The 15219-nt window shown below is 46.1% G+C and overlaps 2 protein-coding genes across 5 annotated transcripts in view; one reads left to right on the top strand and one right to left on the bottom strand.

Annotated features, from left to right (window-relative positions):
- Window positions 1-3020, bottom strand: part of SDHC (succinate dehydrogenase complex subunit C) — a 44209-nt gene extending 41189 nt beyond the window's left edge. Inside the window, exon 1 of one of the 4 annotated variants that reach the window (XM_012449600.3) lies at window positions 2921-3020. In XM_012449600.3, coding sequence (XP_012305023.1) covers window positions 2921-2940 — 20 coding nt within the window. In that variant the 5' untranslated portion in view covers window positions 2941-3020. Of the gene's footprint in view, window positions 1-1344; window positions 1364-2739; window positions 2759-2920 lie in introns of those variants that run through there. The other 3 variants (XM_012449598.2, XM_012449597.2, XM_012449599.3) reach the window with 3 other exon arrangements.
- A 4718-nt stretch (window positions 3021-7738) lies between these two features.
- MPZ (myelin protein zero) lies at window positions 7739-12964 on the top strand. The gene is given in 6 exon segments (XM_012449601.3): window positions 7739-7884; window positions 10285-10451; window positions 10784-10997; window positions 11235-11370; window positions 11539-11599; window positions 11730-12964. Coding segments are annotated over 6 exon segments (939 nt in total). The 5' UTR covers window positions 7739-7817; the 3' UTR covers window positions 12024-12964.
- The last annotated feature ends 2255 nt before the right edge of the window (window positions 12965-15219 follow it).

Genomic DNA, 15219 nt, shown 5'->3' with positions numbered 1-15219 from the left:
CTCACCCCAACCTCCACCTCCAGGGTTCAAGTGATTCTGCCTCAGCCTCCCGAGTAGCTGGTATTACAGGCATGCACCACCATGCCCAACTAATTTTATATTTTTAGTAGAGAGGGGTTCTCCATGTTGGTCAGGCTGGTCTCAATTCAAGGTCAGGCCTTGGATTCAAACAGTACTTACAATAATGTAATAATGTCTGACACATAGAAGAAGCTAAAGAAAAAAGTTTGTGAATGAATGTGCTTATTTTAAAAAGCAGTCTCATAAATTGAGAGTTAAACCTTAATATTTAGGGACATTTCACATACAATATTTAATACAATTAGATAGTTAATGACTCTTGGTGACTTTGTGCTTAAGGAGCATGAACATTGTTAGACAAAGCCTAGCTGTCCTTAGCTTAGTTCTCTGACTCCTTGGCTTTGGCAAGTCATTCCTTGACTGATTGCCAATGGTTTGTGTTACTTGGCTGGTTGTTCATCTCTGGCTGGTCCCTGAACTGTTTAGGGAATATATAAAATATACAGCATATATTCAAAAACCATGACAATACTCTGATAACTAATAATTAGACAAGCATTAAACATATTTACATGTGGGGGAAGGGGAAGAACTGGTAAAGGATACAAAATTTCAGTTAGGAGGAATAAGTTCAAGAGATCTATTGTACAACTACATAGTACAATTATTACGTTATTAGATTATTATTGTTAATCATAGTTAATAACAAGGTATTGTATACTTGAAAATCACTAAGAATAAATTTCAAGTGTTCTCCTCACAAAGATGTAATATATATGTTAATAGCTCCATTTAGTATATACACGATTTTTCAAAACATGTTTTACACCATATATACAATTTTCATTTGCCAATTAGAAGTAAATAAATAAACTTTTTTTAAAGTTTAACCAAAAATAAAAATAAAGGCCAGGCACAGTGGCCCATGCCTATAATCCCAACACTTTGGGAGGCCAAGGTAGGTGGATCACAAGGTCAGGAGCCCAGCCTGGCCAAGATGGTGAAACCCAGTCTCTACTAAAAATACAAAAATTAGCCAGGCATGGTGGCAGGCGCCCACATTCCCAGCTACTCGGGAGGCTAAGGCAGGAGAATCACTTGAACCGGGGCAGCAGAGATTGCAGTAAGCCGAGATCGCACCACTGCACTTTAGCCTGGGCAACAGAGCGAGACTCCATCACAAAAAAAAATAAAAATAACAAAAAAGAAGATTGCCCCCAAAAAAAACAACAAAAAAAGTTTAACCAATATTTCTCTTAAGCGGGCCCAAGTTATTGCTGTTGTCAACACAAATGAGGAAACCACAATCATGGAATCAATGACCTTGACTTGTCCAAAATAAACCAGAAGCCAGCTCCTAGGATTTCTCAGAAGGTATTTTCCTTTGAGGTTAAATCAGAACATTATGAACAGTTCCAGATCCCTCTGGTAAAATGGAATTAGGCTGGAAACTTCTATCAAGAAAAAAATGTAATTCCTCATCTTTCCTCCTAAAAAAAAAAAAAAAAAAAAGCCCTTATGAGAAATAGAGGTGCCCTTCCCATGAGAGCTTCAGATTGCCACTAATGAAAAATACATCTTTCTTGGCATTGAATCCTAGCATGGACAGTGCTGTACAACTCAAATGATACTGTATGGATACACTTAATGAGCATAATGATCCTCAGCTTGTAAATATTAATCCCAAAACTCCTATAATGAACTGTTTGGGACCAATATGATCATTTCAAACTAAATGTTAATTCTACCAAAAGCCCCTAACATCTATACGAAAATATATCAGAGAATTCAAAACCATTCAATTATGGTCAAACCATCTGGAATAAAGGAGGCAGCACTAGCAAAACAAGCCTTGGCATACCTTAGAAAGAAGACACATATGGAGATGAAAAACAGGGAGAAAATGAAGGATTAAGATAACCCTGATTTCAACTCCAAAAGGAATCATTTTGTCACTGAAAAAAATTAAACAAAGTCCCTCTATTTTTAAACTGGGTGACTGAAGTGGAAAGAAAAATGAGAACACATTTGGGGAAATCAGGGATTGAAATCTCAATAGCATTGAAGCTAACTTTCCACAACAAATAATTTCCAAAAATAGGACTGGCACAAAACTGTACTGGCATTTGTACCAGGAGCGTCTAAAGGCGCTAGTCTAGTCGCTGTGAGAGGCTGAGTAGAGAATGAGACCTACATAGCAGAAAGTTCAGAATGAAAGAAAATCTAGGGTATTTCTCTGGACAACTAACTCATATTTTAGAGAAAATCTGGGACACTCACTTTCTCTCCCAAATAAAAAGATGAACTAAAAATGAATTCCCTGTACTGCTTTGGGGCAGCAGAGGATCGCCCTGGGTGCTAATGCCAATCGCCACCCCAGTAGGGGTCCAGGCCTTCTGCACCCTTTGCCAGCGGCCCGCTGGGAACGCTGACAGTGCCACTCACTTCCGGGAGCAGCCAGTGTCTGAAGGCATTAGAAGCAAAGGCAAAATACACCAAGAACTCTCTCTCCGAAGCTAAATGTCTAAATAACGCTCTCGAAATCTTAGGAGCCGTGGGTGGCTGACCTCGACGTTATTTTCTCAGAGCTCGGCTCTGGGTGCAGGCACGAGAGCAATTTCCGGAAGAAGTACTAGAGGAGGTGGAGAAAACAGAAGGGGCGAGAGCCGCGCGCCCCTCGATGGGGAGTCAGTGACCCCGAAGCCCTACGGAGCGCACCGGAGCTGCTGGCGGGGGGCTGGAATAGGGGTCTCTAGGATTCCCGAGCGTTTGGCCTCCACACCCATGGGTCCTCTCCCCGCCCAGGCACAGGGTAAACACTTGTCAGCAAAACGTGAGGGACCAGTTCAGGTCTCCGGAGGGCCGCAGCCACCAACTCCCAGCCCCACATGAAAGTCACCTCAGCAAGAACGCCGCCATCTCGGGTTCCGGTCTGGACGGAAGTGACGCCAGGCGGCCCCGCCACCTAGTGGTGGAGGCGCGCGGGCCGGTGTCGGGGTGTCAGGTGACTAGAGTCTCTTTAGAAGGCGGCGGAGCTTCTCCGCTCATCTGTCCTCAGATGGTTTGCTGGTTGTTTTCTGGTTCTTTGGTCTCCTCCCCCGCCTCCTTCCGCTCACTTCTACCGGAATTTGCCAGGATTTCGGCAGAAACGCCGCTGGCTCAAAATCTGTAGTCCGTGTTCCACCTGCGTGCATATTCATTTTGTATCCCACTCCCGAACAGCGAACGGCGGACTTGTTTAGAGCCTTCCTTAAGGGCTTGGCTGGCTGTTGTACTCCCTCTCCCTCCTAGGTCGGCCTAAAAACGTCGTGGTTGGCGGGTTCAGACACCCAAGAAAAAAGATACTTTGGGCTCGCCCCTGTTCTAATGTGAAGCTTTAACCAGAGAGATACATAAACTGTGATCTAAGTTGGGGAGTGTGTAAAGGGGTCTCGAGAGGACCTTGCGGACCACCATTCCCATGAACGAGGAGCCTCGTCTAACCATCTGGATCTGACCCCACAATTCCTGGGTTTGAGCTGCCACATGAACCAGGCGCCCACTAGCCGAGGACAATGCTCTCTTGTTCCTTGTTTCAGCGCTATGTGGGTGACACCCACAGTTAGAAGAACCTGGAGTGAGGGGGAGAACACGCTTTGATTTATATATATATAGGAACCCAAGCCCCAAGCACAGGAATCAACTGACGACCACTCAAGACTGAAGAAAGAAGAGCAAGTGAGAAAGGAAGGGAACAGAGTGGGGAGTAGGGTGGAGAGGAGTAAAAAGGACAGCCCAGAGCAAAAACGTTTAGTTTTATTACTACAAAAAAACATACTTAATTATATTAATATTCAGATCTTATGTATATTTAGCATCCCTGCACTTCAGGATTTAAATAGCACAGATTCACTTATTTCTGCATCAAATGAATAATACTATTTTGCATTTCTATAATGCTTGACAAAGAAAGCACATTCATACGCTTTAGGATTGGAAGAGGCTCTCTAATCCAAGCTGGGATCTCCTCTGCAACACCCCTGACAGCTGATCTTCAAGACTCTGCTCCCACACATTGAATGATGGGTACCTCAAAAAACAAGTTTTATTTAGTGAACAACTTATTCATTAGAAAGACATTTAAATACAGCTTTGTGCTATCGAACTTCTAGTCATTGATCCTACCTTAGCTCTCTGGAGCTTCACATTAACCCAGGGGATGCCTCTTTCGCTCAGCTCTTTTTTTTTTTTTTGAGACAGTGTCTCACACTGTCAATCAGGCTGGAGTGCACTGGCATGATCTTGGCTCACTGCAACCTCTGCCTCCCAGGTTCAAGCGATTCTCCTGCCTCAGCCTCCCGAGTAGCTGGGATTACAGCCACGCACCACTGTGCCAGGCTGATTTTCTGTATTTTTAGTGGCGACGGAGTTTCACCAGTTTGGCCAGGCTGGTCTCAAACTCCTGACCTCAAGTGATCTGCCCACCTCGGCCTCCCAAAGTGCTGGGATTATAAGTGTGAGCCACCGCTCCCAGCCCAATGGGCTCTTTAAATATTAATAATTTCATTTAGCATGTAGGTATGGACTTTTCTTCAGTCTGCGAAAAGTTCTGTAGGGGGTTCAAAGCTACAGACGTTTATCTTGTCCCCAAGAAGGCTACAGCCTTAGCGGGATCAATAAAGAAATGCAACAAAGAAAGTAGCAACAGCCCCTTGGAAAGAGTGTAGATAAAAGGGGTGGTTAGTGTTAGGGTCACAGCAAGGCAAGCCCACAGACCCCCTCCCTGTTCTACCATGCTAAGCCAAGCTCATAACAAAAACAGCCTCAAGCCTTGTAAACAGGGCACTTGGGTTCCAGGATGTGGTCACACCAGCTCTCAAACCCAGGATGTTAACCCAATTAGGCAGAATGTCAGCCCCTGAGAACCAAGATGCAGTTTTTCTTAGAACAGCGCCCTGCTACCTGCAAACCCCCTATATAACCCACAGAGTCTGTAAGCCAGACTGCTGCCTTCACTGCCTGTGGTAAGGCAGCAGCCTGGCAGGTTGAAATAAACTTGCTAAACCTGACCCTGCGTCTGCCTCTCCATCCTTTTGGTCAACCTTACAGTTAGATAAGGAGAAAATGATTACTTACAGTTGGGAGGTGGAGTTAGGTGGAAATTTTGGAGGGGGAGGGTTTTGGGTTTTTTGTTGTCGTTGTTTACAGTACTTTGAATTGCTGTTTTATAGAAATGTTGACTACAACATCTTGTAAACATTTGTCAATGATGATAATTTTGCCTGTGGACTTCATAAGCAATCCCATATTTAGAATTCTACAACCCAAATCTAATACTAATGACCAAACCCACCAGGACTGTGGCCTAATGAGATCCCAGGAAGGTACCTGGATACTGTTCCTATACATGAGCAGGTCTGCAGTGGTCTCACAGCGGGACTAACAATGACCACCCCACTCAAATTAACCTCTAGAGGTCAGGCACAGTGACTCACACCTGTAACCCCAGTACTTAGGGAAGCCAAGGCAGGAGGATCACTTGAGTACAGGAGTTCAAGACCAACCTGAGCAACATAGTGAGAACCCTGTCTCCAAAAAAAATTGAAAAATTAGCTGGGTGTGGTGGGGCCTGCCTGTAGCTCAGCTAATCTGGAGGCTGAAACAGGAAGATCGCTTGAGCCAGACAGACTGAGGCTGCAGTGAGCACCCACACCACTGCACTACAGCCTGGGCCACAGAGCAAGACCTTGTCTCTGAAAAAAAAAAAATTTTTTTTAACTAGCTGGACGTGGTGGCGTGCTCGTGTAGTGGTCCCCAGCTACTTGGAAAGTTGAGGTATGAGGATTGCTTGAGCCTCAGAGGTCAAGGCTGCAGTGAGCCATTATGCCACTGCATTCCAGCCTGGGCAACAAAGCGAGACTGCCTCAAAAAAACAAAAAAACCTCAGCTCCGGTTATGTAGACATTCCCATTGCTAACTCCACCCTAACACAAACACCTTCAGATTCTCATGATGTACCAAATTGAATTCACCCTCTTTCACCTGTCATTTAAGGCCTTTCACAGACTGGCTTTGACTTTTCTGTCTGGTGTTGTTTTTGACTATGCCACTTCAAGTTTCCCCAAATCAAGTCAAAATTAATGGCACAAGATCTGCCCTTAATATATTCAGCACATCACAAACCTACATAACACACACATACAAACACAAAACACACACCACACACACACACACACACACACACACACATTCTCTCACCTCTTTGTCCTTGCTTTTGCTGTTCTATCTTCTTACATCACACACACACACACACACGCACACACACACACATTCTCTCGCCTCTTTGTCCTTGCTGTTGCTGTTCTATCTTCTGGCAACCTTTCCTTCCTCCCTTTCCAAAATGGCAGTCAGCCTTCAAGGATTGGTTCATATCTAACATCGCCTCCTAGACACAACTGTTCTTCCCTCTGAACTATTTATTTATTTGTTTATTTATTTATTTTTGAGACAGAGTCTCATTCTGTAGCCCAGGGTGGAATGCAGTGGCACAGTCACAGCTCACTGCAGCCTTGATTTCCCAGGTTTAAGTGATCCTCCTGCCTCAGCCTCCCAAGTAGCTGGGACTACAAGCATGTGACAACATGCTCAGCTGAATTTTAAAAAATTTTTAGTAGAAACGAGATCTCACTATGTTGCCCAGGTGGGTCTCAAATTCCTAAACTCAAGTGATCCTCCTGCCTGAGCCTTCCAAATTGCTGAGATTACAGGTGTCAACCACTGTGCCTGACATAAACTTCATTTATTGAATAAAGTTTGTTTTGTCTTTAATTTCTCATATAACTTACTCCATCTCCCTGATGTTGCAGCTGTGTGTGCCCTCTTTTGTACTCCCAGAGCTTTGTTCATTACTAAAGGAAGCATCACAGCTTATTATAGTTGGTTGTTGATGGGTTTGTCCTCTGATCCTCCCACTTCCACCTCCCCAAACCAAATTTTCCACTCCTTGCAGGAAGGACTTAATTTTTATTCCTCTCTCTATTACCTGCATTCTCATACTTTACATATTGCTGGCACTCAATACAATTTTGTAGTCTTGGTATAAATTGAAATTGACTTAAATAGCAGCATCAGGCATTGAAGGACTCCTTGACAAAGAGGGAAAGGTTGGAGGCTTCTTGGCGGGAAATAGTCCGGTGGAGAAAAACTTCTATCTGGGAAGACTCATGCAGGATTCAGGGAAGTGAGGGGAAAAGACTCCTGTAGGTCCTGGTCATCTCAAGAAGTCCATAATGCAGCCCACGTTAGTGAGATCACAAGGGATATCCTATTTTCAGAGTTCTCTGGGGGACACCCACCTCTAGTTCCTAGGGCTCTGAAGCAGCCCCTCAGGCAAGGAGGCTAAGGAGGAGTCCCTTTTTATGGCCTTTAAATTGAGGTTCCCTATCCGTCCCTCAGAGAAGTCTGTCTGTGTCCCTGTTTTTGTCCCTCTCCCTCACCAGCCAGCCCCCTACTAGCATTCCAGCCTGGGACAGGGAGAGGCCAGTAGACACAAAGCCCTCTGTGTATGGGGTGGTATGTGTCCCCCCACCCCTCCACCCAGACTATACAATGCCCCTTCTGCTCCCTGCACTCTGCCCCCCTCCCCACCACCTCTCAACTACACATGCCAGGCGGCAATTGGTTACTGGCCGAGGACAGCCTCCTCATGCTGGGGCCCCAGGGGATTTTAAGCGGGTTCCAGGAACCCCACGCTCAGTTCCTGGTTCCCCACTTTCTCAACCCCACAGACGCTCCGGGCCCCTGCCCCTGCCCCAGCCATGGCTCCTGGGGCTCCCTCATCCAGCCCCAGCCCTATCCTGGCTGTGCTGCTCTTCTCTTCTTTGGGTAAGTGGAGCCACCCTAGTCTGGGTGCCTCGGGACTCAGGTGTGGGGACTCAGCGGCCCCCACTGCCTTCGCTGCACTCCCCACTACAACCAAAGAAAGAGCAAGCGGGAGCAGGAAGGCAACATTATATTCAGAGAGAAAAAAATACGTGACCAGGTGAGGTGGCTCACACCTGCAATCCCAGCACTTTGGGAGTCCAACGGGGGAGAATTGAGCACAGTAGTTTGAGACCAGCCTGGACAACATAGTGAGACTCCATCTATAAAATAAAAATTAATTATATAGATATAAAGTTTTATATAGAGCTATATATGAAAAACAAGAAAAAATATGCATTTAGAGGGAGGCAATAGAGGTATTCTCTGAAAAGAAAGGGTAAAAGAGATTGTAGCGAGGGTAAAAGAGAGTGGGCGTGGCTGGACCCAGGTTGGAAACCAGTAGCATGCCCCCAGAGCCGTGCTAAGAGCCCAGTGGGAAGCAGTGTTAGATCTCGTAAAGGAACAGACTCAAACACCTGGGTTTGGTTCCCACTCATCTTCTGGTAGTGCAGGAAGTGCCTAACTTTAGTTTTCCAGAAGGAAAAGAGAGTGTGATCTAAACAGGGAGACCAGGTTTGTGGTCTCAGCTCCTCAGATTTTTTGTCTCTTTGTGGCTCCTCACCTGTTGTGTGGGTGAATGGAGGGAGGTTCTATGAGATTCTGCGATCTTTTCCCTCTAAAGCTGTCTTCCTTCATAAGTTAACAAGCCCTTTCCTTGCCCTCTGGCAGATGTTGGGTGAGCAAGAGGTCAAAGCAGTATTATTGGAATGGCTCCTTTCCTTCTCTGAACTGCCCTGAATCCTAGTGCAACAAGTGAGCCGTAGGCAAGTGGTGGGAGGGAGAGGGGCAGCAAGGGAAAGGGGGCTGGCCAGAATGCCCACGGTTCTCTACTGTGAGCTGCTTGAGCCCTAGACTCTTCTGGGTTATACCGGGCTACTTGGAGGTACCCTAAGAAAATATTAAAGATAGAGAGTTGGAGAAGGGCACAGTGAGAGAAGTAGAGGGAAGGAATCTTGTATAAGGGAGAGGGAGAGTTCTATCTCAACACTTGTTCCACTCATAGAACCATTTAGCAGAGCGGAGAAGGGCAATGGTTGATATTATAACAGGAAGAATAGAAGTTAGAGCCAATGAATAACCTCCCTTGTTACACAAGGGGGATTCCCAAGAAGGTTCTCAGGTGGAAGTTCCAGGAGGTAAGTAAATAGTGTTGCACGCTGAGGTGAGAGATTCAGGACAATGGGGGTGGGAGCAGGGGTGGCATGAGCCCCCCAACCTTCATTGAACAATGAGACTTTGTTTGATTTCCACCTCCCCCTCCTGTAGAACAAAAAGGTTCACAGTTGCCCATCCCTGGGGCCAGCCCACACACATAGTCTCTCTGGAATGACCTTCCTTGTGTGGGTAAGTCTTGGGGGTGGCACTGGGCCAGAATGGCCAAGAGGGTGAGGACGGTTGAACTGTAGAGGGCTCACGGGTAGCGTCATCTGAGCCCTAGGCTTGGGGTCTTGCTCTGCACCTAGCTGAGAGGGGTATGAGGTCCTTCCCTTCCTGACTCCCCATACAAGAGCAAGCTGTGTGGCAACCAGGGATTCAGCAATGAGGACAGCTGTCAGGGAAGAAGACTTACATTCTCTAGTTATCTTCATTTTTTTTCTGCAAGAAATTTGAGTTTGCTGCATTGTGAAATACAATGCAGCTGTTAAAATAAGATTGATACCTATGAATCTACAGGGAAAGCTCCTCCAGATACATATATTTTTACGCAAAAAAGAAAACACTAAAATACAATGCAATATGTATGTAAAAAAACCTATTTGTTGTAAGTACATGTATATCTTGAGTTTATTGAGTTTGTACTGAGTTTGACTCATATTAAACGGATAACTGGTTACATCTTAGAAGGGACTAGAGGAAAGGAATTTGTTGGGCTGAGTGTCCAAGGAGACTTTTGTTTTATTTCTATTGCTTGAACAGTTTATAAGAAGAACACAATATGTATTACCTGCATAATTTATAATAAATTTTAAAAATTTAAAACACTACATCTAAAGGATAGCTTAAGAGTTAGATGCTGATCCAAAGGGAACGTAAGACTTAAAAGACAGAACCCAATCTCTGGAAGTCCACAGGAGAATTCTGTTAGTGCTGATTTCATCTCCTGTACAGACATGCTGACGAGCTTGACAGACACAGCATTTATACTCATCTGTTCAGTTAGTCCCAAGAGACTTGGGGCTCAGAATTTGCTGTTTCTTTTCCAAATTGGCCTCTGACCTGTGACTCAGCCTTGGATTTCCTACTGACCTCGCTTCCTCACTGGGCCCATATGCGCATCTGATTCCCCATTTGTGTTTGCAGTGCTGTCCCCGGCCCAGGCCATCGTGGTTTACACCGACAGGGAGGTCCATGGTGCTGTGGGCTCCCGGGTGACCCTGCACTGCTCCTTTTGGTCCAGTGAGTGGGTCTCAGATGACATCTCTTTCACGTGGCGCTACCAGCCCGAAGGGGGCAGAGATGCTATTTCGGTGAGTACCTGGAGGAATCCTGGGTTTGGAGAACAGAAAGTGCTTCAAAGAACAACAAAAAAGAGAACTTGGGCTAAGGAGAGGGAAATCCTTTATGAACCATAACCCCACCTTTGGTAAGGCAAATGGCAATCTTTATCACCCTGACTATGTCCAGTCTACATTGTTCTCCCTTCCCCAGCACTACCTTTTCCAGCCCAAGATCCCTTACCCTGATGCCGGAGCTAAGCGTTTGTTTTTTTTTTTTCTTTCTATAACAAATTATGAAGCTAAGTTTTGACAGCTGTGTTCTCATTAGGGTCCTCTCACATGCTTCCCCTCATTCCTCATAGATCTTCCACTATGCCAAGGGACAACCCTACATCGACGAGGTGGGGACCTTCAAAGAGCGCATCCAGTGGGTAGGGGACCCTCGCTGGAAGGATGGCTCCATTGTCATACACAACCTAGACTACAGCGACAATGGCACTTTCACTTGTGACGTCAAAAACCCTCCAGACATAGTGGGCAAGACCTCTCAGGTCACGCTGTATGTCTTTGAAAAAGGTGCGAGAGGGGATGGGGACAGGGATCTGGGAGGCAGTTTGGGAGGGGATCAGGGCGGACTGAGGCTGGGGCCAGAGGCACAGAGCCCGGCCTAAGGACCTTCGGGCTCTGGGAGGGTGGGCAGAAGGCAGTTTTGACTGGGAGTCCTACATCCTCAGTGCAGGGCACAGACGCGGACTAGGAACCACAGATCCAGGGCCCTGCTCATTCTCCCACTTCTTTTCCCACCCCTCCTAGTGCCAACTAGGTACGGGGTGATTCTGGGAGCTGTGATCGGGGGTGTCCTCGGGGTGGTGCTGTTGCTGCTGCTGCTTTTTTACCTGATTCGGTACTGCTGGCTACGCCGGCAAGCGGCCCTGCAGAGGCGGCTCAGGTAAGTGGCGGAGCCTGGCTCCCCTCCCCGTCTCCCCACTATCCCCGCTTCCCCCACCGGGGCAGAGACTACTACAGTGGGTGGAAGGGCCGAGGTAAGGAGGAAGCTGTGTCCGCGGATCTAGGGGTTCTGGCGAGGCCAAACGCACAGCACGCTCTCTTCCTGCAGTGCCATGGAGAAGGGGAAATTGCACAAGCCTGGAAAGGACTCGTCGAAGCGCGGGCGGCAGGTTAGCTAGACTTGGGGCCTGTGCGAGACGGGAAGGAGAACCCTGCGAGCCGCCGGGCAGCAGCGAGTGGTGGGATGGGAACGGTCAAGCCCCAGTCGCGCGGTGACTGATGTGTGCGCCTCTCTCCCAGACGCCAGTGCTGTATGCCATGCTGGACCACAGCAGAAGCACCAAAGCTGCCAGTGAGAAGAAACCCAAGGGGCTGGGGGAGTCTCGCAAGGATAAGAAATAGCGGTTAGCGGGCCGGGCGGGGGGTCGGGGGTTAGGGGTGGAGTCCGCCAAAGGCCCAAAGGTGGTGGTCATCGAGATGGAGCTACGAAAGGATGAGCAGAGCTCGGAGCTCCGGCCTGCTGTCAAGTCCCCCAGCAGAACCAGCCTCAAAAACGCCCTCAAGAACATGATGGGCCTGGACTCGGACAAGTGATGGCCGCCCCCCACCCTAGGCCCTGCCAGAGCAGGGGGACCTAGGCTCCTCTTAGCCCCGTCTAGGTGCTTCCCTTCCTTGCTCCCCCGCCCTGCCCTGCCCGCACCTCCCTTTGAGATGTAAGTTTCATTCCAGAATTCATTCCCTAGGCAATTGTATTTTCCCCCACCTTCACCCCTGGCTTTCTGGGAGCCCAGGAGCTAATCCTAACCCTCACCTGCCCCAAGGACTGTGTGTTTGGTGCCTGTCCGCCTGGGCACTGAGAAGAAAGTGACCTTGATACCTTCTGCCTCACGTCCAGGCCACCTGGCATTCCCATCCCCTGCATTCCGCAGCCTATTCCCTGGCTGTTTCCTCTCCCATCCCCTCCCTCCCCTCTACCAGGTGGCCCAGCTCCATACTCTGTCCCCCCCAGCTAATGCCCAAAGCACCCAGATCAGACTGTCCTTCAGGGTTTATTTAGGTTATTATTTTTTATTTTTTAATCCATTCTTTGTTTATCTGTGCCCATCCTCTGCCCTTACACCCATGACTGAGGACCAATGACGTCATGTGGCTTTTGCAATTCTTCACCCCCCTCCCCCTTAAGTCCTTAATGAAGAGCCAGCCCAAGCAGAGGGGCCCCTGATCCTCACACTTCAGTATAGCGTTGGTGCCCCCCACCACCACTTTGGAGCACTGTTCTGGGACTCCAGGTCTTGAAAGAGAGGGAGAGAGAATGGATCCTCATAGGTCAGGGAGTGGAGGAGGGGCAATGAGCCTTAAGAAGTGGTTTTTAAACAACCAAACAGAAAGCAGGAAAAACAAATGGGAAATGGTGGGGGGAGGAAGAGGCTGCAGTCCAGCCACAGGGGATTCTTAGGATTTTTCTACATTCTGTATATTTCTTCTCAAACCTCCAAATGTCCTTAAATGTTTAATAAACACTGACATTTCCAGAAGCTGCTGCCTCGTCAAAAATTTCCTAGTTCTCCTGGGAATAATTCCTGCCCCCAACCCATCCCCAACCTTCCATACTTGGATTCAGTTGTTAAGTGTGTTTTTTGGGGGTGGGCTTATATAGTGTACTAGAAGGAACTCTGAAATAGGCTCACAAGACACATTCATACATTCAACAAATATGCAGTGAGATTATACTATGTTGTAAACTCTGTCAGTCTCTGCTTTTACATGAGTTAAGACACAGAATTCCTCTTCACCAAGATCTGAATCTTAAAACATCCCAGCCACTCACTAGCTGTGCGATCCCCGGGACAGTTGTGTTACTTTGGTAAGCTTATTTATGTACTTGTAAACAACTTAAATGATACCTGCCCTGCTTAATTCCTAGGGACTTTGTAATAATCAAATGAGATTCTGTGTATGAAAAATTTTGTAAGCTATAAGTTGATACACAACTAAAAATATTAAGGAGTTTAATATCTGTTTCTAGTCCTTGCCTAAGGGAGTACACTTTACAAATTAGCACAAATCCCATTCACCTCGCTAAACAGACACTATTTGTTTTGTTTGTATACAGTTTTTCCTCTGTTTACCTATTAATAGCTACACTATTAATAACTCATTAGTTTGTTGGTATGTCAATTTAGGTACACCATTAAGAACCTGGTATCCTGAACTGATCGTGGAAAAACATATTATCATTTTCCCCTGGGGATTACTGATGGCAAAAAACAAACAAACAAAAAACAATGCTCACAGGTCATTTCTTCCCCTTGTTAAAAGGCTAAAGATATGATTAACACCAGCTTTACCAAAACCCAGAGTGCTTCTGTTTGTTTGAGGGGTGTCTTCCACATCTTTAAAAAAAAATTAATTTGACTTCATATAAATATAAAAGCTAATGGATTATATATAGCTTTTCGTCTGGGGGAAGGTGGGAGAGGAAACTTAGTCATAACTCAGTAATAAAGTTGGGAATATCTTAAGATCAAGATTCCTTATTGGTTGGGCGCAGTGTCTCATGCCTATAATCCCAGCACTTTGGGAGGCTGAGGCAGGTGGATCAGCTGAGGACAGGAGTTCAAGACCAGCCTGGCCAACATAATGAAACCCCGTCTCTACTAAAAATACAAAAATTAGTCGGGCATGATGGCAGTTGTCTGCAATCCCAGCTACTCAGGAGGCTGATGCAGGAGAATCACTTGAACTCAAGAGGCAGAGGTTGCAGTGAGTTGAGATCGTGCTATTGCATTCCAGACTGGGCAACAGGAGCAAGACTCTGTCTCAAAAAAAAAAAAAAAAAAAAAAGATTCCTTATTTGTTAAGATGCTAAACTGTCCATTATTCATTAGATAGTTGCAGCTGGGTTCTCTGCTTAAACTTCTCAGGCTGTCTCTGCTTAAACTTCCCAGGCTGTTAGGAAAGTCAAATGAGATAGGGTGTGTGGCTCCCACCTGTAATCCCAGCACTTTGGGAGGCCAAGGTGGGCAGATAGTGGAGTTCAAGACCAGCCTGACCAACACAGCTAAACACCGCCTCTACTGAAAATACAAAAATTAGCTGGGCATGGTGGTACCTACCTGTAATCTCAGCTACTCAGGAAGCTGGTGCACAAGAATTGCTTGAACCTGGGAGGCAGAGGTTGCAGTGAGCCAAGATCGTGCCATTGCACTCCAGCCTGGGCAACACAGGGAGACTGTCACATTTAAAAAAAAAAAGAGAGAGAGAGAGAATCAAATGAAACATTATGCTACTTATGAGATAGAGCATAGCTCAAAGCTTCTCATTTAATTACACTTTTGTTCTAAAATTTATCAGCCACCTGCATTTTGCTAGCTCAGTTTACCCAATTACTTTAATATTTTTTATTCCATCAGGAATCCTAGTATCTTGGGACAACATTTTGCAACCTTTGCATTAGCATTTTCACAAGCATTGCCACACTTAACGTGGGTTTTTCTAGGACTGTGCCCATTTTCCACAATCCCCAACAAAGTAAGCCACAACCCCCTTTTTTTCCTCTGCAGTAAACCATTAATTAAACTCCAGAATAATGATTCAGGTAAAGGGAAATGACATTGTTACATGGGAAACTTTGAATCCTATCTAATTATTACTTTGAAATAAATTGTTCGTAATTCTCAGTGCATTGTTAAAAATAGCCATAATTTTGACCAGGCATGTGAGCAGTTTGAAAATAATTTTAAAAAGTTGACCATGAAAAAAAGAAACCACCAAGATTATAACCCAATTT

The sequence above is a fragment of the Aotus nancymaae genome, unplaced genomic scaffold (genome assembly GCF_030222135.1).
Source record: "Aotus nancymaae isolate 86718 unplaced genomic scaffold, 86718_ANA_hifiasm-v0.15.2.pri h1tg000108l, whole genome shotgun sequence".
Taxonomy (NCBI): domain Eukaryota; kingdom Metazoa; phylum Chordata; class Mammalia; order Primates; family Aotidae; genus Aotus; species Aotus nancymaae.
Note: the sequence above shows the minus strand (reverse complement) of the source record. Positions and strands in the feature narration are given on the sequence as shown.